General features: G+C 35.9%; 1 protein-coding gene across 2 annotated transcripts in view; it reads right to left on the reverse strand.

The window, feature by feature from the left end:
• Positions 1-26,834, reverse strand: part of TRPM7 (transient receptor potential cation channel subfamily M member 7) — a 61,415-nt gene that overhangs the window by 2,462 nt on the left and 32,119 nt on the right. The window contains exons 10-39 of one of the 2 annotated variants that reach the window (XM_052807694.1): positions 25,868-25,940; positions 25,478-25,578; positions 24,441-24,575; positions 22,974-23,027; positions 22,260-22,400; positions 21,569-21,703; positions 20,012-20,292; positions 19,299-19,527; positions 17,917-18,072; positions 17,631-17,774; positions 16,817-16,945; positions 15,607-15,891; positions 14,325-14,499; positions 13,641-13,773; positions 12,608-12,792; positions 11,775-11,907; positions 10,584-11,299; positions 8,406-8,482; positions 7,479-7,538; positions 5,535-5,616; positions 5,073-5,143; positions 4,528-4,565; positions 3,807-3,832; positions 3,407-3,457; positions 3,253-3,318; positions 2,361-2,644; positions 1,948-2,030; positions 1,410-1,615; positions 296-347; positions 98-204 (exon numbers count right to left, since the gene is read on the reverse strand). In XM_052807694.1, coding sequence (XP_052663654.1) covers positions 98-204; positions 296-347; positions 1,410-1,615; positions 1,948-2,030; positions 2,361-2,644; positions 3,253-3,318; positions 3,407-3,457; positions 3,807-3,832; positions 4,528-4,565; positions 5,073-5,143; positions 5,535-5,616; positions 7,479-7,538; positions 8,406-8,482; positions 10,584-11,299; positions 11,775-11,907; positions 12,608-12,792; positions 13,641-13,773; positions 14,325-14,499; positions 15,607-15,891; positions 16,817-16,945; positions 17,631-17,774; positions 17,917-18,072; positions 19,299-19,527; positions 20,012-20,292; positions 21,569-21,703; positions 22,260-22,400; positions 22,974-23,027; positions 24,441-24,575; positions 25,478-25,578; positions 25,868-25,940 — 4,408 coding nt within the window. Of the gene's footprint in view, positions 1-97; positions 205-295; positions 348-1,409; positions 1,616-1,947; positions 2,031-2,360; positions 2,645-3,252; positions 3,319-3,406; positions 3,458-3,806; positions 3,833-4,527; positions 4,566-5,072; positions 5,144-5,442; positions 5,617-7,478; positions 7,539-8,405; positions 8,483-10,583; positions 11,300-11,774; positions 11,908-12,607; positions 12,793-13,640; positions 13,774-14,324; positions 14,500-15,606; positions 15,892-16,816; positions 16,946-17,630; positions 17,775-17,916; positions 18,073-19,298; positions 19,528-20,011; positions 20,293-21,568; positions 21,704-22,259; positions 22,401-22,973; positions 23,028-24,440; positions 24,576-25,477; positions 25,579-25,867; positions 25,941-26,834 lie in introns of those variants that run through there. The other variant, XR_008238228.1, reaches the window with a different exon arrangement.

Consider the following 26,834-nt stretch of genomic DNA (forward strand, 5'->3'; position numbering starts at 1 on the left):
TATTCCACTTTCACAGCATGACATAAGTATTTCATTACCTATCATACAACATTTCATGACATGCGTGTCTCAGAAGAAGAAATACAGCAACTCTTACCAGGAAGTTTAAGTTTCCTGCAGCAGGAATTACAGTGATGCTTCGCTCTGAAGTTTTTTATTGCATCCTCTCCCAAATTGGCCGGACCGAACACCATATCATATGACCTTAGAAGTAAAGTGCACATAAACATGGGTTGCATGTGTTCTCTGGTGAAAATTTTATAATACTTTTCTATAACTCCTTCTTTAACCTTACCTTTTTTCTCCAGCTTTTATCACAGAGGGATCTGTCAAATTTTCACCAACACCTTCAGACAGCACATGAAGAAAAAGTTAAATCTGATACATTACATAAATGCATTAATATTGAAAAGCCTTGGCATCCTTAGCTATTACTTCTCAGCTTCCCCAAGAATAAAAGCAGAAGAAAAAGAAAAAACAAAAAATCAAACCCAACCCAAATGATATGTGATAATCTACTTTTACAAAAATTGCTCCTAAACAAGCACTTTGTACTTCTCAGATTTCTTCCACCTATTTTTATATCTGCCTGCAATTCCTAACTTTAGTTTTCACCAATGAGTAAGACTTTTCCCATATAGTTCTCGCAGCCAGAATATCTGACACACAATTCAGAATAAATACAGCTTACCATATTTGCACTACACAAATGTGCCAAAAAATAGAATTTTTTTATGGTGTGTATCGTTAGGAGAAGATGTATATATTTATATTCCCTGTTTTGCTGTAAAATTTAATGTCATATTAGAGCAATAAAGCTGGTGAAAGCTCTAGAGCATAAGTCTTATGAGGAGCAGCTGAGGGAACTGGGATTGTTTAGCCTGGAGAAAAGGAGGCTGAGGGGAGACCTTAGTGCTCTCTACAACTACTTGAAAGGAGGTTGTAGTGAGGTGGGTGTTGGTCTCTTCTCCCAAGTAACATGCGATAGGACAAGAGGAAGTGGCCTCAAGTTGCACCAGGGGAGGTTTAGATTGAATATTAGGAAAAATTTCTTCACCAAAAGGGTTGTCAAGAATAGGAACAGGCTGCCCAAGGGAAGTGGTTGAGTCACCATCCCTGGAGGTATTTAAAAGACCTGTAGGTGTGGTGCTTAGGGACATGGTTTGGTGGTGGACTTAGCAGTGCTAGGTTAACGGTTGGACTTGATGATCTTAAAGATCCTTTCCAACCTAAATGATTCTATGATTAAATAAGACAACCATAGAGTCAGATTAACTAGACCAAGATGCACTAAGTAATGCTTGTTATTTATTACAGGTGTATGAATTCTTAATAAAACGCTATCACAAGAGAAAAATCCACAAACATCCACCTTGGCCTCAATCCCAGTTTCAAAATAAGGACATTACCTTGCAGATCTAGTACCAACAATTCTCCTCTTGTATACTCATATGTCCAATGGCTGAAAGCTAGCATAACTTCCTCTAGCATGTTAGTTGGAATTATTTCATCACCATTATTGTTATTATATTTTCTAAACTCTCCAGTCATGCACTCTTCAACTGCAAACCACTGGCCAGCAGAGTGGCAATATAACAGGAAAACTTCCAGGAACCTAGTAAAAAGCACACTTAATGAATATATTTCCAAAATAAACGGCAAATATATCATTACTACTAGATTTTTATTTGATTTACTAATAATTTAAATAATTTGAAACTATTATACAAAGTCATTTATATTATAACACTAGGCTAGAATCAGTGCAAAAAGTATCAACAGAAAATACTGCCAAGGATAATTCTGCTTGACACATTCATAGTAATATTCTGAGACATATATCCACATACCAGTACCTTAATATATTTGATCCATCTGTTAACAACCCCGTAAGGCATTTTTCCGTGTCAAAAGCATGCAACATAATGGAAGTTTAAATATACTCACCTTGGAGAGTATGGAATGGATTTGGGCTTCATTTGATTGAAAGCAAAGGTGAGCTTCTGTGCTGCCCTCTGCTGTTGGATTTCCTACAATTCAAAGCCCATATTTCATTAGTTGCGTGACAGGGAACATTAAGGAGCCAAAAAGGCAGCAGGAACAGTGTCTATTCGCCGAAGACAGTGTAACAAATTACGTGCTTTTTAAATGATGTCTAAATTTTAAGAGTTTGAGCTCTTTGATTAAGTAAACCATACTGGAGCAGACTTTTTAACCCTTTAGCTCATACAGAACCCCAGACTAACCCCCTCCCCCTTTTTAATAAGTATATACTTGGTTTTGGGGTGGGGAAGGGGTGGAAGTCCTGTTTAACATATGATGCCTGTCTATGTTTAATACTTGACAAGGATAAAACTTACTCTCAAGCACAAGTGTAACACAGTGTCTTCCTTATAAATGCTTGACCAAGTATTCACAACTTCAGGAAGAAAAGACTTGATGATATAAAGATGTCCTGATTTCAGGATATCATATTCTGACCATGTGCATACTACTTTAAGAGCTCGACGTAAACCTCCTCCCATCTCCTCTTTACTTAAAAATTCAATTTTAGCACAGAGTCCTAGTTGCGACCACGAAGACATGCTGTTGTTCAAGATGCTGGGAGAACTTTCTTCAAGGCGATATACAGTGACTGGTTCACCTACGTTACAACACAAAAAGCAATTACTGCATTTCATTTTCCAAGTTTAAAATTAAAAGCACTGAAAACCTACAATTTCTTAGATTTCAACATGCTGCAATATTAAGTTGTTACTAACATCTCGAATTAACAAGTGGGAAGTGTCCCACTAACAGTGGGAAGACCCCTGTCCAACTTCTTCCATACAGCAGCATAGTATTATAGCGGTTTTGTCCTCCTAATTAGAACTATTAATGACACTGTTCAAACAGCATTAAGAACACTGAATAAATGTTTACACCTTATACGAGTCAAGACAACTTAAAAACTGTTAGTACAATACTATCATCACTGTATCACCATTTCTGAGGACAACTACAATTAAATCTAGATTTCATAACCAAGTGAGCTGCCCTAGAAAAGGTGTCATACTCATTTATATCTTTGAGTGTTGCAAGACAGACACTGGACATCTTTTACTTCACTAAGACTTTAGTTTCACACTTGCTGTGAGCAACTGTGAAATTTGACCTGATCATTCTATATTAGAAGGAATCTGTACATGGTTTACTTTTGCTTTCTTCCCCAAAAGACCATAGTGAACCAGCAACAAGAAATACAATTCTTACCTCTTGGAGGCACAGGAGTGAATGGAATGCTCTGTGATAATCTCATCAAGTTATTTCTTTCTACAGCTAGAGGAAAATTACAGTATTTGTTAAAGTTTAAGGATCTAATAAGTGTCATTAAAAACATGAACATTAGTTCATAAGAGGGACTGACCTGAGTAATAGTAATTGATATCCATTATAGGCTTGAAAGGAGAAGCAATGCCTGAAAGAGATATTTTTAAAAAAGAGAGAGAGAGAGAGAGATACTGCTTGATACCTGTATTGTGTATTAAAATTACCACATGCAAAGAACACTTGCCAAGTAACTAGAGTTTGAAAAAGATTTTCTGTGCAGAAAATTAAGTATTATGCTTAGCTCTTCAGTACCTCAGGGGAAAAAAAAATTATAGTACTCAATGGTAGGCTATTTAAAACAAAACAAAACAAAAAACCCCACTATTATGTGTCCATTAACTTCCAAATTATCAGTAGTTAAATACTTTCTCATGCAAGACCCATACAGTTGCCTGTAAAAAAAGCTCCCAGCTTGTTTATAGCAGAAACAAACTTACCATTTAATGCATCTTCTTCCGATGGCCTGTGAAATGCCACAAAATCAACAGTCATTGCTTCTTAAAAACTTACTTCGGATTCACTGATTTTGACATATCATCCTAGGTCACCTTGTTAACCTCACAGTACTGCTTTTATCCTATTTTTCAAGGGCAGTACAGGTTTCTTAATTACAAAACAGTAATGGAAGGCCGTTAAGTAATCTCATGTTTTTAGAGCTACACTTTAAATACCACCAAGTCACGCACATTATGTAAAGTTTGCATCACAAGAGCTCATTCCCACAGAGGTGCTTTAATTAAAACTTGTTCACAACAGCTTACCTTTCTGTTATCAGATTAATAAGGTAATGGCTTTAACAGTTAACTCGGGGGATAATTGTTAACAAGAGCAATGTCTGCACAATTTCAGAGAAAGTTTACAGTTTGAAAGGTTGGGTAAAGACCTTTACCAGGAAGCTAACTCCTTAATAAGTGTCAACACAGTCATTTTCATTTAAGGGCATGTTTTGCCCTCTGACATGTGACCCCATTAATCTAAATAGAACCTATCAAAGCATTCCAGTGAACACATTCAGTTATTTATTAGAAAAAAACCTTAAACCTTGTTTTTTCATTAAATGCAACTGAATACCAATATAGCCAAAGACAAGAACTAAAAAGAAAAACAAATCAAAATATAGAGTAATAAAATTGCTCCGTTAGTAGAAAGCTTACTTACATTTGACTGCTATTTGAAGGTCTACCTTGTAACCAATCCTTTAAAACAAAAGGAGAGGAAAAACAAAGAAGGTTTCAGTTTTGTAAGGAAAACACAGTATATTTAATTGGAGTTGGGGTGGTAATGTGTTTTAAGACCTTGCAGTACAGACTGTTTATCAGAAATACTTCACCAGGCTTGTTCTGAACTGCTGTTGAATGGAAAGAGTCATATACAACTGAGGAATGGTAACTACAATTAAAAGAATAGATAAGGCTATATATTCACTACTGGTTTATGGATTATATAAATAATTCTTTTCTTAAACAAAAAGTTGTGGTTTCTTCCATAAACAGGAAGCAACATATGTTTTCATAGTGAGAATATCCACAATATGTAGTAGAGATTATGCACAACTTCTTCCCTCAGACAAAACAGGTCCCCTTCTGTTGCCTCCTTGAACAAATGAGTCCGCAAATCAGTACTATTCTTTACACAATTCATTTCTTCTCCTTTATTTGTTCAGTTTCTAGTTCTGCTCAACAACAACAAAGGTGGATACAAACCGTCAGTAAGGCTGCTTTAGAGTCTACTTGCTGAGTGTCTTCAGTCGATGCTCTTCTACTCTTGCTGTATACTACAAGTGAAAGAGATTCATAACTGGACAAAGAACAGCACATGTCATTGTTACTTACCTATTTCCTAATAGAGTGAGCAACTAGACAGCTTAATGTGGCTCTCATAAAAAAAGCCTGATCCACAACTATCTGATCTTTACAAGTTTCCAGCACAGTCCTGACTAGATCACTTTTTATGACTCTAGCTATGGCAAATACAGGGTAACAGAATTAAGCTGGCATGACTAGAAGAACCACAATGAGACACAGGAGCAGATTCAAGTAGCACCAACCATGAAAATACTTCAGGATGCTTTACCTTTCTGTGTTTCCTTTGTATCTTCTTAGAATACGCATTATCAACACAATGTAGAGATAAAATTAGGTCACCTGAAAAGACAACACACTTACGTTGTTCTGAATGGACTGCCAGAGGGTCAGTAAACCCACCGCAAGAACTAGATTGTCTTAGACCACAGTCACTTTGAAGACCCTACAAAAAACAAAACAAAACAAAAAAAACCCCAACATGTACCATTAGTCATCATCATTATTTTCAACTACTACTCTTTTGGCACACAATCTGCCCAATTTTCTTTTCTAGGACTATCTAGGAGATATATATATTTATTTAAAAAAAAAAACAAAACAAAACCCAAAAAACAAAAACCTTCCGGGTGTACTCAAATACCTTGCTGCACAAAAATGTAAAAGTTGAGTGCATAATTCAGTTAAAATGCTCTTCAAAGTAACCATCAGCTCTAACAATTTCAGGGGCATATTAAGACTACTGACCCATACTGAAAAAGTTCTTTTAAAGAGAACTTTACAATAGGGTACAACTACAGAAACGTATATTACACTGGATCTCTACAAGCACCAAGTTCAGCTATTCTGTCACGTGCCTTTGTTAGCTATCAATTCTCATTTAAGAACGTGGCTCTGGCAGAAACTGAAGTTCAGTTTGAACCCACTGAAAATAGGAACAAAATCTAGAAAAGTCTTGCCACATAAAAACCTGGTTTATGAATGAAATTTCCTCATGGACGTATTCCTTAATAATAATTACATACTTTCTGAATATCTACTGAGGTGGTCAGCTTTTGACAACAAAATATTTCTTTTGCAAAAAAGAAGAAAGGCAGTTTCATCACAAATGATAACTACATGTAGACTGGCATAGGGCTGGAACATTCCTCACAACCAGCCTGTTAATTCCAATGGTTACCTGAATAAGAAGTAAAAATTCAAGATTTTGAAGAATAAAAAACTAGAACTTGCAATGCTATGCCCTGCTTTTGATTCCAAGATTTATCACAGTTAGGAAATTGTTACCACCCTTTTTCAACCTTGTCGTGGTTTAACCCCAGCCAGCAACTAAGCACCACGTAGCCACTGACTCACTCCCCCAAGTTTCTATACTAGATGTGACATCACATGGTATGGAATACCCCGTTGCCCACTTTGGGTCAACTCTCCTGGCTGTGTCCTGTGCCAACTTCTTGTGCCCCTCCAGCTTTCTCGCTGGCTGGGCATGAGAAGCTGAAAAATCCTTGACTTTAGACTAAACACTACTTAGCAACAACGGAAAACATCAGTGTTATCAACATTCTTCTCATACTGAACTCAAAACATAGCACTGTACCAGCTACTAGGAAGACAATCAACTCTATCCCAGCCGAAACCAGGGCAAATCTTCCCTCTTAAGGAATACACCCACACACACCTAAACGCATACACACAGGCATGTGTGTATGTACATGTGTCCAAAATGTGTGTGTATCTATAAACACACACACACGTATGTGTGTGTATGTGTATATGTGTGTGTATATATATATACACACACACATACATACACGAGAAAGACTATTTCTTTACATCCCTAAACACAGATACTTCACTGGAATGTAACACAGAGAATGCACCTGCTGAAAGTGTCTTCTGAAGACCCATTTTGAGGTCTATATGCATTTCAGTGTTCAGCATACATCTTCAGCATCTTACAATCAATGACTGTAGTGCCTACCTGAAAGGTAAGAATCAAAGCAGTCCTGCCAGTTAAGATGGGACAACTCTATTACCAACCATCTAAGAACAGCAGTACTGTCTGGAAATGCTACTGGAGTTTGCATCCCAATAATACCAAACACTGGAACTATTTAGACCTACATCAAGGAGACATCCAGCTGTATTTGTACAAAGATTCAACGGTACACCTTTTTTTAAATCACAACCAGGGTTTACTTACAGATAATGATATACGAAACCAGAGTTCCTGTCTTCGCTGTAAAGAATGCATTCGGTATCTGGTGAAAATAATGTCTCTAATAAGTGGAAACTTTCTTTACTTACTTGAAGTCTGGTTATCTCTATACCCTCCAATATAGCTTTTTTGAAGTCTTCCTGTTGCTCCTATTAAAAAAAAAAAAAAAAAATCCAAAGCAAATTGTAAACATTATTACCAAGGAGCCCATGCCAAAAATACACACACAAAAAAAGCTTTTTGGTCACACGTTATACTTATCAGAAGGTCCAGAAGGAACAACTCAGCAGAACACTGATATTGCAAATGGCCATAATGCAATTCTCAAGTCAGATTCTCCCCTGAATGAGGGGTAACTGCAAATGGTAACTTGTATTTACTAACTTATCTTAACAGCTACAGTGACAAAACTAGCTTTTTTTTATACATACTATAGCACTTGGAGGACAGGTTTGTTATGATTAATCACTTTCCATTTAGTTATTTTTAATATTCTTTAAGAAAATGGAAATTACACATGATTTTAGTTTATGCCTTTAGTTTAGGCCTTTTCTTAGAAGCATAATGAACAACTTTTGTCATGTTTTAAAATCATATACACTATTATCCTGCTCTATAAAATATCATGTAAATCACTGAATTCTTCCTAAATGCTGATCTTGAAATTTATGAGTGTCAAACATTTCATTAAACACTAATTATGGGATACATAATTTTATCTTAACTCACCATTGTAGTTATCTCAGCTTTCATAATCTCAGATCTTGTTTAGTATTTCATTAGTATCGTATTATGAAGCAACAGTATTCGATGTGTAGTTAAGGTTGCATGAGTTTTCACCAGATATTTTTTTTTTAAATCATAAAACAGATACACATTCCTTCCAGGCTGCATTTTGCAAGTTCTTTGATTATATTTGCTCTTAGACTTTTTCAAAACATATTGTGAAGTTGCAGTTAAAAAAAAAAAAAAAATTATCCCCATTAACATGTTTGACAGAAAGTCTTCATGCTTACCTCAATATCAGCACTTCTTTCTTTAATTTTGCTTGCTGCTTCTTTAAACCGCTGTAACTCCATGCTGTCCCTGTGACCTTTGACACAGTGAATTCAAAAAGAGTATTCAAAATCAAAGGCAACCTCCAATGTTCTGACCATGCCAATAGTTTGCATCACCACAGCAAAGGGTTACAAACCATCTAAGCTCTGTGTGCCCGTCTGCACTAAAGACGACTTTCCAAACACACTAAAGTAAAAATCAGTGTAACAAAATATTAATATAAAACTATTGCTTTTCCTGCATTAAGATGTGGATTACCACAATTCAAAAAGTAAAACTAACATTTTAAAATTTTACTCAGGCATATGCTCCTCACATGAAAGGAACAGGGCAGTCTGAATTACAGTATTTTTATGTACGTCTGACAAATGAAGGAAAAGCAGACAGTTTTCTTGAGGTAGCTTTTACAACATACCCTTCATCCTCCCAGTTGCAAGAAATACTTTTCAGAATTTTACCAAGCAGGTGGCTTTATAATGAATGCAAATCTACTTGGTTTCACAATGGAAAGCTGCACTGTATGACAAGTTTTATAAAACAGGAACAGTAAGAATGAAGAGTATGTTCTAAATGCTAGCGATGTGAGAGGACCATACGCTAAAAATTCGGCTCCAGTAAAATAAGTATAGTTAGTATTCAAAGTTATTAGTGGTGAAGTACATTTAAAGATTAGAGTTATACAATCACTGTCCGTTACTTCTATTTAGTCTTGCTTTCTGAATTTAAAAAGTCGTTTGTTTTTTTTTTTAAACCATGAGGAAATTATTAACAAATAGCTACTGAGTGCACAGACGTGTAGATATTCTTCCTACACATACACGAATCTAAAAATGCTAGTGTATGTAGGTAACTTCTTAGAACTCCAAGTTTCACATCTGTAGAATAAACTCTTGTCTAAAGATTTAAATTTTTACATCCTTAACAAACCTTTGGAAGAAAACACCGAGACATCCCTGAACAACTGGGGCAAGACAACACCTCTGCAGGCAACCTGACTATTCCAGATTGTGATCTTCTGCTATACACTAAACGTACTTAAAGCATTATCTACTTTACAGAAATCAGTTAGTAAACCCACACCTGTATTTTGCAATGAATCTGCCACTGTTTTACCGGACAAATATGTAGGTAACTGTAACCAGAAACGTGCACCTTTTTACTGTTAAGCAAAACTTGAGGGGAGGCATAATGCTGTATTTAAAAAAAGGACTTTAGAAGCTTCCAAAACAACTGCCAAAAGATACATTAGCCTAGGCAACAGTGGAAGATCCCAGTTATAACAGTGTTTAGAAACATAGTACAGGAGGATCCCTCAGCTTGACACAGATACCACAGATATTCGTCCAGGATTCCATCAGCCTAAGAAGTCTTCTGTAATTACGTCAAGAAATAGACAATATTTTTGATTTATGCAATGAGAAGGTAGGATCTTTATAATGAGTCACAAAACGTTTGTCTACAATGCCCATACCAAATTGTAGAGCTGCTTATTGCACAAAACTGCTATACTCAACAACTGGCTAATGTTTTTCAGAAAAATATTGTCTATGTGACAGAATTATAAAGAAATGATAATTTAAGTAAAAAAAATTCAAGCAACATAGGGAAATTAGAGATGTTAAAAGCAAAAAAAAGCAGAGCAAAATGGTAGAATAAAGTCACCTGCAACCGGAATACACCCAAAATACTATACAATTCTTGATAAGTCAAACCTTGTGGCTTAGATTTGGTCCACAGTTTATGAAGTAGTCCCATAAGGATGTTAGAACATAAATCTTGGTTTTGTAGTTCCATTGCATGGACATGCTGACTTTTGCAAAGTTCATCTTTAATATTCAATTTTCCATGTGAGCCACCACAGTTGACTGTTGACGTCAAGTCGCCAGTTGAAAAAGAGAACTTCGTTTGGCGGTTGTTCTTCGATAAGTTGACAGAGGACTGGTGATCACATTTGTCAACTCTGCAGCTGTAGTTATCATTAGTGTCACTCTCATCATGAATAAAACCACAATTAATGTATCCTCCATTTTCAACACAAGGTTGGGCGAAAGCAAGGCAAGCAGAGCCAGAAGCAAGAGGATAAGAGCAGCTAATAATGACTTCAGGACATTCAGAATCTACTTTGTTATACTTACCCACAAATGCACCAAATTCTACATTATTATCTCCTTCTGTAGTCTTAGAGAAAACAGTCTCTTCATGCTTTCCTGAAGAATCCAGCTGACTTTTGCAACTGGGCCGAGATGGAGTGCTAACAAAAAATTTAGCTGTTGGGGATGTTACATGTGGCATGCTGTTGGATGAATTGCCTAATTTTTTACTTTTACTAATGGATTTTGAGATCTCTGCAGCCTGTATTCGTTGGCGAAGTTCTGGAGGGGAAACAGCATTTGAAAGTAAGGCACTGCCTGAGGAACCTGCCTCTTGAAAGTTTATTTCTTCTCTTCGGGGAACTGGAGCTAACTCCTGACCAATTGTCTTATGCTGGGCTTCTTTTTCATCACGTATAGAAATGTTACAGAGTAAAGCATTATTACTTTCAAGGCCTCCTTGTGGGAAAGAACCAAAGACATTTCCAATGCTGTGCTTTTTCCACACAGAAGATCTTAGAGAGCCATCCTCAATGAGGTTTTGTGCCAAATGTTTTGAAATGCTCAATTCCCGTGTGATTTCATTATGAACCTTGCTAGCTTCTGAAGCTTTCTGTGCAGTCAGTGTTTTCAGAGTATCCACAGTTAGAGCGGAGAGATCCTGTAGGTGGCCAATCTGTGAATCTAAAGACTGTAACGACCGTTTTATGTAGTTGACACGATCACCAACTTCCTTTATCTGAATGCACATTTGTTCCACCCTAAGAAAAATCAAATTATGAAGTAGCTATGAAAGGTATTTTTCTCAATATGCAAAAGAAACACCTTTGCAACCCTTTCTGCCCATTTAATAAGGAAAACACCTCTGAAATTTCAAGATGATATACACTATAGTATTGGACTGGTTTGTAATACAACATTTGTACATACTTCGGAATCACAAAAATAACATACACATCAATAGAGGGCCTATAGCACTTTTTCAAATTTATCAGTTTATTAAAACATCATGAGAAACTAAATAATATGATTGCCCCAGCTTACTGAGTGCTGCTACACATCAGGAAGCATCAATCACATTATGAGTTTCTGCACAGCAATGGAAAGACATCATCTAAAGTTTGCATAAATACTTATGTTCTTGAGCTGCATTTTACCCCCCCTTACAGCACATTTAAAAAACCTGCAAAAGTTCTAAGCTTCTCTATTCAGAAATTTTATTTGTAAATATTCTACCGTTCAAACGTGACTCGAATCCTCTCCTCACTTCCAGAATGAAATTTATCATCCTTTTCATTGAAATACATCTCAACACATAGCTCTTCAAAATCATGAAGTTTCTTTTGATCTTCTTCTGTCAGGAAGAGTTCTAAAGAGAGATTAAACAGTTAAGAAGATGCGTATGTAGTAAAGTAGCACAGGTGCTGGAAACCAATAGCTACAACTTCACAAAGCGTGTCAAAAATAAAAAACAAAACAAAACCAACAAAAAACCACAGTGCCACCTAAGACCCTTCCTTTCTCCTTGCTAGAAAAAAGTTCAAGGCCAAAGATTTCCGCTAAAATAAAAATCAAAATAGTAATTTTGAGAGGAGCTGTGCGCACAATAGTATCATTCCTTACGCTCCTACCCTCCAATCTTTTTCTCTGAGACAGAAGCTAGATTCCTTAGCTGAATTTTATCACCTGTGGAACTTTTTTTTCCCGCCCTTTTTAAATTTTGAAAGGGTTTCCAATGAGAACAGAAGTTTTCCAGAAAGAAAAAAAAAATTCTTCCCCTATTAACACTAACAGGAAATCTAATCTCGGGGGTTTTTGTTTGTTTGTTTTTGTCATAAGTTGGTTTGACTGGAGATTTCTAGGGGCTGTGTATTATACCCTTCATAAAAACACCGGGACTTTGAACAGAATTAGAGTCTTAATCAATACTAAAACCACGGAAAATTAGAACCTACTTCAGCTTTCTTGAGAATATACATTATAACCAAGAACATAGCACTTTTCTGACAGTTTGCTTTAATCATATCAAAAAAGTTACTGCATTTTTTTTTTATAATAACTGTTCATACTTGGCCCATCTGAAGTCTTGTCTGTCTTTCTTCTTTTACATATACAACAGAACAGGGAAGCCATGTGGCTAAGAATAATAAGTGGTGGAGGCAGAACAGGTTTTTCATGGTAGGCCATAATGAAATGATAGCGTTGATACTTCCACACAATGTTTGAAATTGCCTTGACTTGTAAATACACGTTGCTGAAAGGGAACAGAAAAGTATTAACACATCAAGGTGGTTTTTGGGGTGGTGGGAGGGTGGAGGGGGGTGGTGGGGGTTTGGTGTTTGGGTTTTTTTGTTTTGTTTTGTTTTAACACTTTGATAACAATCTTGAATTCTGAAGCTAGTTAAGTAAGAGACAAAAAGCACATGCTTGTTTTTTCCTGCAAATTATTTTAGTGGAAGTTGGAAACACATTCAAGAAAACACCATGATCCAAAGCAAGAAGAGGGTTAAAAAATTCTCCCATCTGGTAACATCTCAGTACCTTTCCTCAGAAATAATTACACTGCAATCAATTTCAAGTTTGCCAAACAAAATAAAATAATTATTATTTCTAACTAAACCCAGATTTTTATATCACACCATGTTAATTCTGCAGTCTGCCGTTCTTCAGTGTTAGTGAGCTGCTTATTCCCATAAATCAAACACCTGCGGAGAACTGTAGAAGACAATTTACTCTACTACAATTCAACTCAACCAACTAGAGAACGTTAAATGAATTTAGGAACAACAGTCAACATACAGATGAGGAAACAACTTTGTTTTCTGACAAAGAGACATTACAAAATGCTTTCGAATTCTTTTAAACTTCTTATTCCCCTGGCCTCATAGATGTGACACATACCAGTCACATCACACACTTCCCTACTTAATCACAGGCTTGCAGTGAGGAAGGGATGAAGACCAGCCTTAGAACCTGAAAATGCTTCCAGCAAATGGGATTGCTTTGAACTGACATCAGCTCTTTTTCTCTTGTCATCTTGTTGCAGTAAAATAGAAACTTATCAAAGGATTAGCAAAAATTAACAATTACCCATATACTTACTTGAAAAATGCAATAAGGAGATTAACCATAATTATGTACTGTACAAAGAGGTAGACAGCTTGAAGAAACGGGGTCAACCATGTTCCTGGGCCACAGAGATGAGCAACTTTTTCATCAGAATTATTTGCACACACTGCGTTGGGAAAAAAAGATACAGAGAAAATACATACAACTTTTAGAACTCCCAGCAGGTATAGATAGGGGAAAAAAAAGATCACTTACAAAGATTGCAACAATCAACTATCATGCACTGGTTCTGCAATTCAAAATGTCTCCATGCATTTAGGAATATGGTAGAAAAATACAGCAAAGTTTCTGGTTAATACTGTGGTATAATCATATTATCAGATTTTTAAAAAGCTTAATACACCACCACAGCCAAAATTTTGGCATCATATAGCTATGGGGGAAAATTCCAAAATCTTGCTAGGGATAGCCTTGTGAGAAATTGTGATTAAGTAGAGTTTTCATTCTAAGGCATTCAAGCTTTATAAAGGATAATGAAAAAGTAAAGTTAAGAAGTTGTACAGCTGCAACCCATTAAGAGGAGATAATCCAACGAATGGAATCAATGTCAACAAAACTGGGCATTTCATTTCATAAAATTAGAATTTCTTAAGACCTTGAGAAAATCTTATCAGAGTAAGTTTTCTCCTTCCTTGCTTCAAAATTGCAGTGTCTTACCATCAATTTCATAGGCATACACTTCACCAAAAATCATCCAGTATGGATGAAACACAATATCTCTAGCAAGAGTCCAAGATGGTGCCTCATCAGGATACAATATTGCCTTCCTGGGAACACCAAAACTAAGTAGTACAAGTGCCATAATCACCACAATGTAAAACATGTTGGCCACCTATTAACACAGAAAAGTCAGTTAACCCACAAGGTCATAATTATGATTGCACAACTTTAAACACTTTTACAGTGACAGTGTAAGCTTGATGAATTCTATGTATTATATAAGGGAAAGAGTCTAGGACACTTGTTATTTAACAACGTTTTCTGACTGAAATACAAACCCTGTAAGAAAATTTGGTTTTTTTCCTGTCCTTTCTTACAGTGTATTTAGTATCCTTGGCCAAAGGCAACTGAGAGTATTTCCTTTGTAACTCAAATATTTATTATGTGGATGAGTAGCAGCTAATAAAGAGAAACATTCCTTCCTAAATGCACTCAATAGCTGCACAAAACACAGAGGTTAGTTTTCCAAGGGCTGAAACACAGAACCTAAGCCTCTTGCAAGAAGTCAAAGTGAGAAACAAGCAACTTGATGCCCTCATTTTTAAGGAATGATAGGGTTCAACTTTGTAGGAACCATTTTATGGGGGGAAGAAAAACAAACACCCCTTCCGCCCTCATATATACAGTTCTCAAGCCTTAACGTCTTTTTTAACATTCAGAATAGCTCACTGACAGTAAAGCAAAGTTGTTTAAATTTAAAAATAAATAACTTGAATATTTTTTGTGTGAGAGAAGACAAGAACGGAGCCACAATCTATTCCCCAGTTTTCCACAGCACAAAATACAAGGGTGCTTTAGGACACAAAACAAGTTGAAGTCTTGCACTAGAGAGCACAAAGGCAAGAAAACCAAGACTATAAATAAATCTCAGACCCAAAAGGGAAGCAATGCTAGATGAATCAAGAAAAAAGCATCATCATATTCATTCAAGTCTCTGATGTCTAAGAACAAAACAGACCAGAGAAGGAAGATATGCCAGCTTTTTACAGACATGTGACAGAGAAAGCTCCATAATAAAGGAAGCCTTCTAATCAGTGCTTGTTTTGAAACACGTTAAGTTATATTTCAGCTAACTAATTCTGCACACTGAGTTGTTGACATATTACACCAGGATAAGCAATCTTTTTCTAAATAAAACTTCGAGAAAAGTTGTAAATGGATGCAGCAAGAAAAATGTATTTCAGTTGGGAAAAAAAACAGTAACAAAAGTAGTACTTACCATTTTCCCAATCATCATAACATAAGGGCCAGCCTGTTGATTTACAGCTAGAAAATCCAGTAATCGCACATACCAAAAAATTATATTGAGACAGTATGTTATTCTTCCAGCAACAAACACATAATTTTCTCTGTAAGTGTTTTCACCAAAATTCCCCTTTGCTCCAAATCTTAATGCAAACCCAATGAAGAAAGTGACAATGGCAACTGTGTCACTGATATTGAAGTAATCACTGAACCACACTTTAATCTTCTGATTAATCTTCCCAGCCTCTGACATAAAAATCTGCAATAAAAATAAAAGTCAGGTCTGCTCATATTTATTGCACGTGGACCAACACTGAAATATACGAATCACTAACATTTTTATACTTCCAAAAATAAAATATCTATTCAAATGGATAACTGTTTTACACCGAGGAATCAAAACCAGTGTTTAACTGTGTCAGCTTCACAACAAGGACAAGGAGGATGTATGTTTCCTTCTGTCTGAACAATTTATGAAGGAATTTTGGGTTTGGGCTTTTTTTGGCATTGGTTTTTTCTTTTGAGGCAGTTACTGTTACAAAAACAACCCCTATCTTCTGCCCCTTCACTTGGACCTGAGGTACCAGGTTAATGAACTTTCTCTCATTTAAAAATTCTTACAGAACTTCTCAAAAGTCTCTTGCTGACAAGCAACATCGTAGTTGTGATAGCTATCCTGTCTTGATAAAGTTTTTTTTGTTTTGTCATCTCGGTCATAGCATAGTGGTAGAGTTTGACTGACACTAATAAGTAAATACACATTTCGGCCCTCAGAAAAGTAAGGTTGCTTATTTCATTACAACTTGTAGACAGTGATTAGTTACGGATATTAAAAAAAAAAAAAAAATCAACTCTTGGGGCAGGAATTTGCACAACAACAAAACAAAAAAATCAGACCAGGATGTCATTACCAGTTCCTTGAAATTTAGGAGGAAAAAACCCACCTCCTTTTAATAGACCTCCATCTCCTCCCCATTGGAAACAGAAGAAAACCAAGCTAAGTCCAAGCAGTAGGCCAGGAAACACTGGTATTGAAACTAGCAGCTTATACCAGACTTTAAGATAAAGGTATTATGTACTCTGATGCTTGAAGTTTCTTACGTTCTCTTGTTTATAAACACAGTTTAAAGCATACTGTTTTAATTGACAAAGAAAACTAAAATCCCGGATTGTTACAGGCATACCTCACGAATTTTCTCAATTGCCGATGTGAAAATGTAAGCAATAACAATCCACTCTTGAACGGACGGCAATTCTTCCATTTTTACAAGAACCACAAATGTGTAGAGCATGAGGAATCCTAAGTATGCCAACTAAAAAAAGCAGTGAAAATTATACATATAATTACTGAAGGGTTCTTTATAGATGTGCATGGAAACTTTTGATGTGGTATACAATAAAAGCTTCAAGTAGAATTACAGTACTATACTTACCCCTTTAAGCAGACAGGTTATTATTTATGAGGGTATACATTTTCTTCTTAGAAGAGGAAAAATAGCTGTAATAAGCTATTTATTGTTAGCAAAAAGCTATGTTCTTATTACAGCTATTTTTCCTTTAATACAAATTTTAGAGTTTCTATTACAGTAATTTAAACAAAGCTGTGCATGAAAACTATAGCCTAATAAATGATTATAGAATTCCTGGTAGCAACTGATAAAATTAATTACTCGGGCCAGAATAAAAATGTTCATGCTAAATACCCTCTAAGCTTAAAAAAACCCAAACCAAACCAAACCAAACAAACAAAAAAAGTATTTCTCAAAGCCAACATCATGAACTTGAGAAAAACCCAAACCATGTAGTACTGCATGTGCATATGCAGTTTTTCAAAATCAAGTACTTCTCATTTCTAGCTCAGCAAGGTAAGGGGGTTTTGTTTGTTTTTTAAAAAGTGCTTAAACTTTCATTCAGGTCACAGAGCTACATGTTGGGAAAAGAACCCAAAAATCCACATTAGATTTCCAAACAAAACACACAATTCAGAAGAAAACTCACCGTATTAAACCAAAACTTCACAATTGGTGCATGATAAAATGCATAAAATTTCTGTGTAATTGGAAGTCTTTTAGGTTTTGCTGGAGTCTCCATATCATGCTTTTCTAAAGTACTGTCCAAGATCCTTACTTCTTTAAACACCTCCTAAAATGAAAGGACTGTTAACTTCACATAGAGAATACATGCTTTTGGACACCCATTTTAACTCCTGCTTTGATTTAAAAATGTAATTATTTATTTTAAGTTAGAAATATTGTTTTTATAATCTCCCCCTGCCCCCCATTACCATAGGTATTTCATCTGCTGCATTCTGGAAGTTGTTTTCACTGTCATCCATTGCCATTTGATGTGCATCTTGAGATTGAGGAATATGTGACATTTCAGCCTTGGTCTTATATTCCAACAGCAGTATAGCAGGAGGGAGTAAAATACTGAGTATCACCTGCAAAAGATGAAGACTAAGTGCAAATAGTTCACAGCTACGTTAAAGTATCAGAATACACCAACACACAGAATATCCTCTGAAAATATATTATCCAGATTTCACTTGCTTGTTATTGAGGAAAAAATGTAGAAAATAATTAGTTGTTATTACTTATATATATACTTAACAGGCTAAAATCACATATACAGAGTGTTCCTTGACTTGAAGATATAGGAAAGGGGAAGAATTCATGAATTCCAAAACTAAAAGCCACTAGAAAGAAGGTACTCCAAGCCTGAAGATCCTGAGATGTTCTGTTTACACTCTGTTCTTTAATCCACTCCCAGAAACTCTGAAACTCTCTACTGTCAAGGTATATTTAAAAAGCATATAAAAGTGGAGGTTGTGGGTTTGGGGTTTGGTTTTTGGGGGTGGGGTGGTGGTGGGTTTTTTTGGTTTGGGGTTTTTTTTTCAACTTATGGTAGAAAAATGAGCTAAGGCATGGATGAAGAGAATAAGTAAAAGCTATTTATTGTCATTAGCCTATTACAAAGCAAGCAAGAAAATGGTTAATCAGTTATGAAAGAGGATTTTAGTAGGTGACAAGTTAAATGATGCTTGTAGATATTTTGTAGGAAAGTTTTATTTCATTATATTTCTATAGCAACAATTAGGTTTTGGTACAACATCTCAAAGAAATATGTAACTCCCATTTTGGTTCAATTTATCTATAACACGGAGGGCACCATTGGAAAACCTGTCCCCGATTTGCCTACTCTTGTTTCATTGTGCCCTGCTTTTGTTCAGTTTCTTCCTCCAAAATAGGATATACACAAAGCTTTTCTACATCAAGTCTTATGCGCCGCCTGTAAAAAGCCAAAATGCATGAAACTATATTCTTACAGTGGGTTTTCTGTCTGTTAAGGTTTTTTACCACTATGTTTTTAGTAGTGGATTAGTATTCACATGATCTCTTTAAGCCTCTGATTAAAGGCTACTTGCCTGGGTTTTGCCTTCTATATTTCTGTACCTTATTTGAAAAGATAATAGAGTGTCAAAAGAAGAGTTTACAATAAATATTTCCAGTTTTGATTATGTTATAGGAGACTGTTTTACAGGATTGATTAACATAAGCTATAGTTGTGAAAGCTTTATACCAATAGCATTTAAACACATGCTTTCCTTCCATTTAAACATAAATTCCGTTGATCCTTTTTACACCAATAAACTGTGACACTGCTTACTTTGTACCATGAATTCTTCCTCATGTTCAGCCTTCCCATCCACATATCTGATAACAACATCTGCGTACAAGTATGTGCTACGAATGGACGAAGCCTTGATGACACTGCTAGCTTCAGACAAGTTGAGTTGCTCCAGTTTTTAAGCTCATAGGTTAGTAATTTCATCGCCATAGTTTCATCTTGTCGGAAGGACTGTTCTAACAGTTCAACTGCCAGTTGACCAAACTCACTAGAATGAATAAAAAACAACAAAACAAAATTTAGTATCTATAGAAATGACCTTGAGTTTAGGTCCAGTTTTCTTGTACAATCAAATTCCCAGTAGCACAACTTGAAGGGACTATTACCTGTCCCTTTTGTACAGATATACTGTACAGTAATTTATAACTACAACACGTGAATCGGTGACTTCTATTAAAAACATATGCAGGATACAAACAGCTGTTAAAACATGCAAGGAAATTACATGGAAGTAAGTAAATGGCACATTCAGTGTCATTTTAATTTAACTATAGATCATGACTCGTTAACAGCTCTCAGGAGGGAGCAGTATCTAACATAAAACATCTATTAGAGTGCCACTTAATCCTTTTTGCAAAAAGGAATTGTCTTCAAGTGTGCTAATAGAACAGTTTGGGTTATGTTCACATATAGCCCGCTACTTTTACTGTAAATTTCAAGAAAAGAACTTTAACAATATAAATGTAATTTACTTGGAATACTGTTTCAGTTCTTCTGAAGTATCATCAACAAGGTCACTTTGTTTTGCTTCATATGCCATTGAACGATACACTTTGCAAGCAACTAAGGCTTTCGCCATGGACTCCTCCCCATGCTGCCAGAAGAAGAGGGCCATCTTCTGCCTCTTCATTAACACCGCCCAAAGTAACAGCTCGTTGAGAGGATAAGCAAAACGTCTCGTTTCAGGGTCATCTATGTCTACTATTTCATCTTTGGTTCTTTTCTTTTTTCCCTCTTCTGTACCAGTGTCAATCTTTAAAATAAAATCAGAAAGTTACATTTTTAAATCTCTAAACTTGGTCATTATATTGCCTCAGGCCTTCAAAAGACTGATTAACAAAAAAGAAGGCGGTGTTAGCTTAAAGAAAAAACCCTAAAACATGAGAAGTGTGGTATGCTTGCTATTCAAGGACTGTTTAGATTATGTGTATTCAAGGTAAAGCTTATCTAATTTAAGATTCTGCTTACAACAGAGGATGCTTAAGGAGTGTTTGGATAATGGTCAAGGCACCAGATAACAGACATTTCAGAGTCACAGACTTGCTAATTAAGGACATACCTCCTCCTTCAGCATTGAGAAAGGAGGGGTTGGCAAGAGAAACAAAGACCCTGGTGTCCTCTGATGATGCATAACCATAAAAGGACAAAAGGAGTAGGGGTATCCTTCCCCATACGACCACCGAAGACCACCAGAGACCCCCACGCAGACGTAGAAGACGGGATGATTGCTCAAGAGAACAACACGTCTGTCATACTTGCTCAAGACAATGAATATGCAATAGTTAGGTGAAACACATGTATTAGATAGACGTGGTGTTTTAACTGTAGTGTATAAGTATGGACTGAAAACCTCAGTAGGTGTACTCGATTTGTGGAAATCTTCCACCTTGCACCCTGCACAGAATAAAACAATGTCTCCTCTCTAAACATACTTTGTGTGTTTTGGGAGTTACTTTCTGATCAGGTAACAATTACATAACTTGAAATAAAATGCTGAGTGATCCAATATCTAATTATAAAAAGAAAAAAGAATTTCTGAAGACTTGAAAAGCAGATGGAACTTTTGTTCAAAAACTTCAGTTGAGTCCAATTCATTTTAATAGCTGGGAGATGGAATTACTTTGATTTAAAGATCAAAAGAAAAGCAGTAACTAATATACCTACATACAAATGAGGAAAATCATGGAGACTGCTTATAGTAAGTCAAATGGCCAAATCTTGCTCCGTCTACAAAGCCATGTGAGTCCCCCCTAGTGCTAGAACTGTGCCAAAGATAAGCCTTTTGCTCCCTAACATATCAAAGCTTATCCAGAAGACTACTATACAGAAAGATAAACACTCTTTACAGAATCCTGTAAGCATGCTAGACAGTTTATAATCAAATACAAAAGCAAGGTTGAAATTCCAGCTTCAGCAAAGTCAGTAAAACTGCTGCTACTCACACTTCAGTGGTACTTGGATTTCAACGAGGTCCTCTACTCTTAACTACTTAAAATAAACCCCACCATGCTCTCCTCACACATCTGTACCTTTGGTTTATATGGCTGTGCTGTTTTGATGAAGTGATTGTGGCGCATTTTTTCTTTCTTGTCTGCCCTGTTACCAAAAGACTCATGGCTCTTACACATCTGAGGAGTAGTATTTGAAGGATTTCGCCCAGATCGCTGTAACAAGAATAAGAGGAAGGGGTTTGCTTTGGTTTCTTTACTCTTACCTACTAGGCATTATAAAATCCTTTGTTTATAGCTAGATACTTAGTCGAGCAATTAAACAGTTACTTTGCTACTGAAACAGTGATGAACTGTTGCTGTTATGCAACAGCAACAACCAGAATTTTCACTGGATATTTAACAAGTTTTTTTGTGTTTTTTTCCTTTTTTTAAGAAGTCACAAAGTAGGCAATTACGCTTGTTTTACAAGCTAAGATACCTGCATCCCAAGCCCTGTCCCTTCTTCTCCTATGAGTAGGAAAAGAGGGAATAACAAAGAAGGAATTTAGATGTGCTAGAATAAGGAGCAGGAGAACAAAACCTTTTGTTTGTCCTCAATCTCAAAACAGCTACCAGTTGCCCTCATAGGCCTTACTATTGCCTTTAAAAGAACCAGTCCATTGACAAGAAGAACAAAACAATATGGATCTAATTTTTCTCCAAAATATGTAGGGTTTTTTTAATTGAGACCATACGAATCAGCATGTCCTGTTATCCAACTGCCACATACCCGATTGTTCCCGCTGAGACTATTGTATACAGCTCTAAAGCGTTTTCTTGTGTAGGTACATCTGTAGGTTCCTCCCATCAGATACTCAATAACCAGCCCCACATCAATCAGGTTGATTTTATATCCTGGAGGAAGATTTCCCTAGGAATACGAAAAGTATTCTTAGTTTTTCAAATTATAATCTTAAAAGTTGTTTAGAGTGTTTCTATATATTACATCACAGCTTTAAATAAAAAACTAATTAAACCTTTCATGAATATAAAAGCAAACCACCAAACCAAACCATCTACATGGCTCAATATTTATCTGTTTCAAAAAAGACAAGGTTATAGCTTCTTTTTTGTATGACCTCCTCTAGCAGGGTAGATGTTCATTCTGTTGGAGGCAGGGTGGGGGGCACACTGCTTTTTGTCTGTTGTTTTAACAGCCAAAATTACTCCTAGCTGGAAGTATCAGCTTTCAATCCCCCAAAGAAGGAAAACAATCACAAATAAGATGAAAGAGACAACACTCATCGGGTTTAACATCTTTCTGGCAGCAGGGCACTAAGCATACAACAGCAAGTACTGGTAACAACAGAACATCTGCAGAGGTAGCTTATTATTTACAATAAAACCTAACTAATAAACCTAAGATTAAATTGCCAGTCAAACACAAGATATCATCAAAAAACTAACATTGCTAATTTGACAGATATTTACATTTACAGCATACCTGTTTGACATCCCGAACAAGATGAAAGAGTGTTGGGTTAGTTGGGCCTTGTTTCTTTATAAAAAAAAAGAAGGAGGGGGTAAATTTGGAATGAGAAATTAGAGTGCAATGACAACAAGAGAAGATTACAGTAGAAGCCAAATATTTTTGCATGTTGGCTCAAAAAAACCCAAAAAAACCCCATAGTTTTTAAACAAACAGTAGCCATCAAATAAATGCAAATATTTCAAACTACCGTATTAGCTATAGACTATTTCCTTTTTTGTTGCATTTGACTTCTGTTTTAATTTGGGACATAATTAATACACCCATAGTTCGTCCAAAAAGGGCGGGGGAAGGGGACCCACCAGAATGCAAACAGCAGCATTATGGGGTTTTTATATTATTAAAATATAATATTATAGAGACAAGCTTTAACAAATAAACATTTCAGTTTACAGGAACACACACAGACTGACATTCATGTTTACAGTATTGCAGGATCCATAGTAAAAGCTCCCATACTTTTAGAATTTTTAGTCTGAACATTCCCTCTTTTTACCAAAGTGGATTTTTCTTTCTTCTCTGATTTCCTCTGAGTGCATGAACTATTACACTTTTAGACACACAATTACCCTAGCTCCCATACAGAACTCAATCAAAAGCACATCAAGTGTGTAAAAGCACCACCATAAAAGGTTAATTAAAACAAAAAAACCCAAAAAACCCCAAAACAACAACAAATAACAAAACCTCATCACATGGGCTCCTTTAGAGAGCTTTATTAGCTAAAGAATTCCTTTTTTTTCTTTCTTTCTTCTTTTTTTTTTGTCAAAAGCAGATAATGAGAATGTTCACGTAAGCCTAAGTCATATTTGTGTACTACTCACGTTAGCCACTTTTTGGTGGAAGGGGGGTTTTTTTGTCCTGTCAGATACTTGGTGTTATACAAAACTACCTTAAAATTCTTAAATCGACACCTACGGCAACAAAATTTTTCTAAGTAATATTTATAACTATGCAGGTTCACAAAATAAACTATTTTTACAACTATTATGATAATTTTAACTGCTACGGACAGAATTCATTTTATGAAGCCCTAACAATACTGTTTATAGACCTCACATTTCGTGCACAAGTTTCACACATCTGACTTTCTCTTGTTCTCTTCCCCATTATGGTTTACACGTTTCATATGTTCCACAACAAGGCTACAATTTTCCCTTTAGTATCTATCCCCAACATCAGACACAGATGAACATCCTGCTGACAAACTATTTCTGGTATCATTTCTGGAGAGCCAGAAAGCAGCTGTGGCACTACAAAGCAGCCAGACAGCATGCACTTCTCAACTCTAACCTCATGGGAGGAAACCTTCCCTATCAACACCCCATGGCTTTCAGACTGGTGCATATGACCCAGTATACAACACACTGAGCAACTAAAAAGCTGTTCTAAAAGTAACTTAAAAAGCAGTCATTCACTTACTGTATTATAAAGTTCTTCCAGCCTGGGAATTGTAAGAAATTTGTGCATGCTTACTCCATTTTCAATCAGAAGTTTCACAAATGCAACTCTATCCATCACAAGGGCATCTAACATAGCCTGTTCCAGAGAGCCAACCTACAACAAATAGGTAATACGGTAGAGCCTGGAGAGAACCAGTAAAACAGGGCATCACAAAAGTAAGTTTACTCAGATTACATATCAACCTCATTCATTTACAGGCCTGGGGAAACCTTATATGTCTACAGATACAAAGATGTCACCCTTGGTTCAGAAAATTCCCTGAACTTCACACAATTACAGGATGAGAGAATATTCTGAAGACTTGATCAGCAAGTCTTATACTCTTCCATAGGTATCTCCTACTGACACAGTACATGGGACTAAGTAGATGTTTGGTTTAACATAGTTAAGCTGTTCTCACAGATTGATATTGGATAAAACACAAGGACGTAAAACATTTAAAACACAATTTGCTTCAAAGACAAATGCTCAGAACCATAATTGCTATCAGCTGGCCTTGTAGTATGTAGTTTTGACTGCACACTCACACAAGATTGTGTTTTATTTTTACTGCAATATGGGAAAAAGGCAAGATCCACAACGTAGTTTTCAAACTAAATAGACTACAAGAAACAGACATTTTGTCCTCTCCCTCAAAAGACACCGCAGTACTGCCAACAGCGCATTTTACTAGATGTTCCTCAAGAACTTCTATGACCATGCAACTGTAAGGAAGAGATCTGACTAACATGAATTCAGCTTCCACCTTTTGCAATGTCTTTTCTCCCCTAGTTATTCAGAACACTTAGCACATTTCTAAAATTTTTGACCCATTTTCAACTACACAATAACAAGACAGCTGTAAGACTACACAGTATGCATTTTTACTGTCCTCAAAATAAATGTCAGTATTCTACAGTCTCTCTCTACAAAAGTCAAGAGACTCATTCTTTACAGTAAGTTGAGTTTCTCTCTTTTAGAAAATATAATTCTGCTTAATCCAGACTATTACATACCAGCCATTGTTGCCCATAAACAAAAACATGGTTTTTGGCTATGTCAACTCTATCCCACGCAAGTGTAAGAACAAGCTGGTCAAATGCAGATGCATTCGTGCCTTAAGAAGGAAAAACAATAAAAAAATCTGAAATTAATTAAAATATAAGATAATAAACAATTTTGCTTCCTAATAAGGCCAAATCAAGCAATCCACCACAAAGTTATATAGTATATTTCATCATTTACGACACATTATGGCATTATACAATGAGAACATATAGTAGATAATTCTTTGCTTAAAAACTAAAGATCCCTACAGATTATAGTATTTTATAAATAATCGATCATATAAACACTAAACAACAATAGCTGGGGATTCCAAATGCTCTTAAAATTAAGTGTCTCACCTTTTAACAATGCTGTAAGTATTGCAACATCAATGTCCTGATGTTCGTCTGACCCAATATGAAAAACTGTGATCTGTCCAAAAGGATAAAACAGGGAAAACATATTTTAAAGTTATTTTCAGGCAAAGGTCATTAGCTCCAGTCTTTCATGTCAGGAATTGAGATACATTAAAAGTCACCTTATCTTTGATGCAACTTAAGTCTATGCTCGATTTAAACTTAGCTTTAGTGCGCACTCTTGTTTTGTCTTCCTAACTGGGTGCCACATGAGACAATCCTTTATGAGAAAAAGCATAGCAGAAACCCTTTACACTCTTCAGTCAATTTGAACTTCTTCTCCCACTATGATTATAATTCTCTGTTGCCTATAAACACCACACAGTATTCTGTTTACCCATTCAGTTCATTCTAGATTATAAGATTAACCTGCCACCAAACATGTGTAGCCAAATATGACAATTTTAAACCTCGGAACAGCACAATATGATGTCCAAACGAAACACCAGTATCTGAACTCAGGCTACATATAAAGCTCTAAAGTGCTTTTGTTTTAAGCGTGCAGTGATAGTAGACCTTTGTTAGTCATCATTAAAAGATAAAAAAAAAAAAAAAAAAGGCAAAAGAAGTTCCAAGGTTTTCAAAAATCAAAGCAAGAAAAAAAGGACAGCAACCCAAATACAAAATACATACACACTTATAAACAAACCAGAATCCAGTCATCTGAAAACGAATAGGCTTGGAAACAACAACAAACTCTGATTACCAGAAATAATCACAAGAATGAAGCCTCTCTTGGCCATGAAGTAAAGTACACACGAAAACTGTATTTGACTATCTTCTGTAACTGGAAGATCCACTATGGCCACAAAAGATTTTTGAATGACTCTTCATCATATACAACATTGAGATACAACTTAATATTATATCCACAAATGCATGCACCTTGCATAAAAAAATTTTACAGCAA

The sequence above is a fragment of the Harpia harpyja genome, chromosome 14, assembly GCF_026419915.1.
Source record: "Harpia harpyja isolate bHarHar1 chromosome 14, bHarHar1 primary haplotype, whole genome shotgun sequence".
NCBI lineage: Eukaryota > Metazoa > Chordata > Aves > Accipitriformes > Accipitridae > Harpia > Harpia harpyja.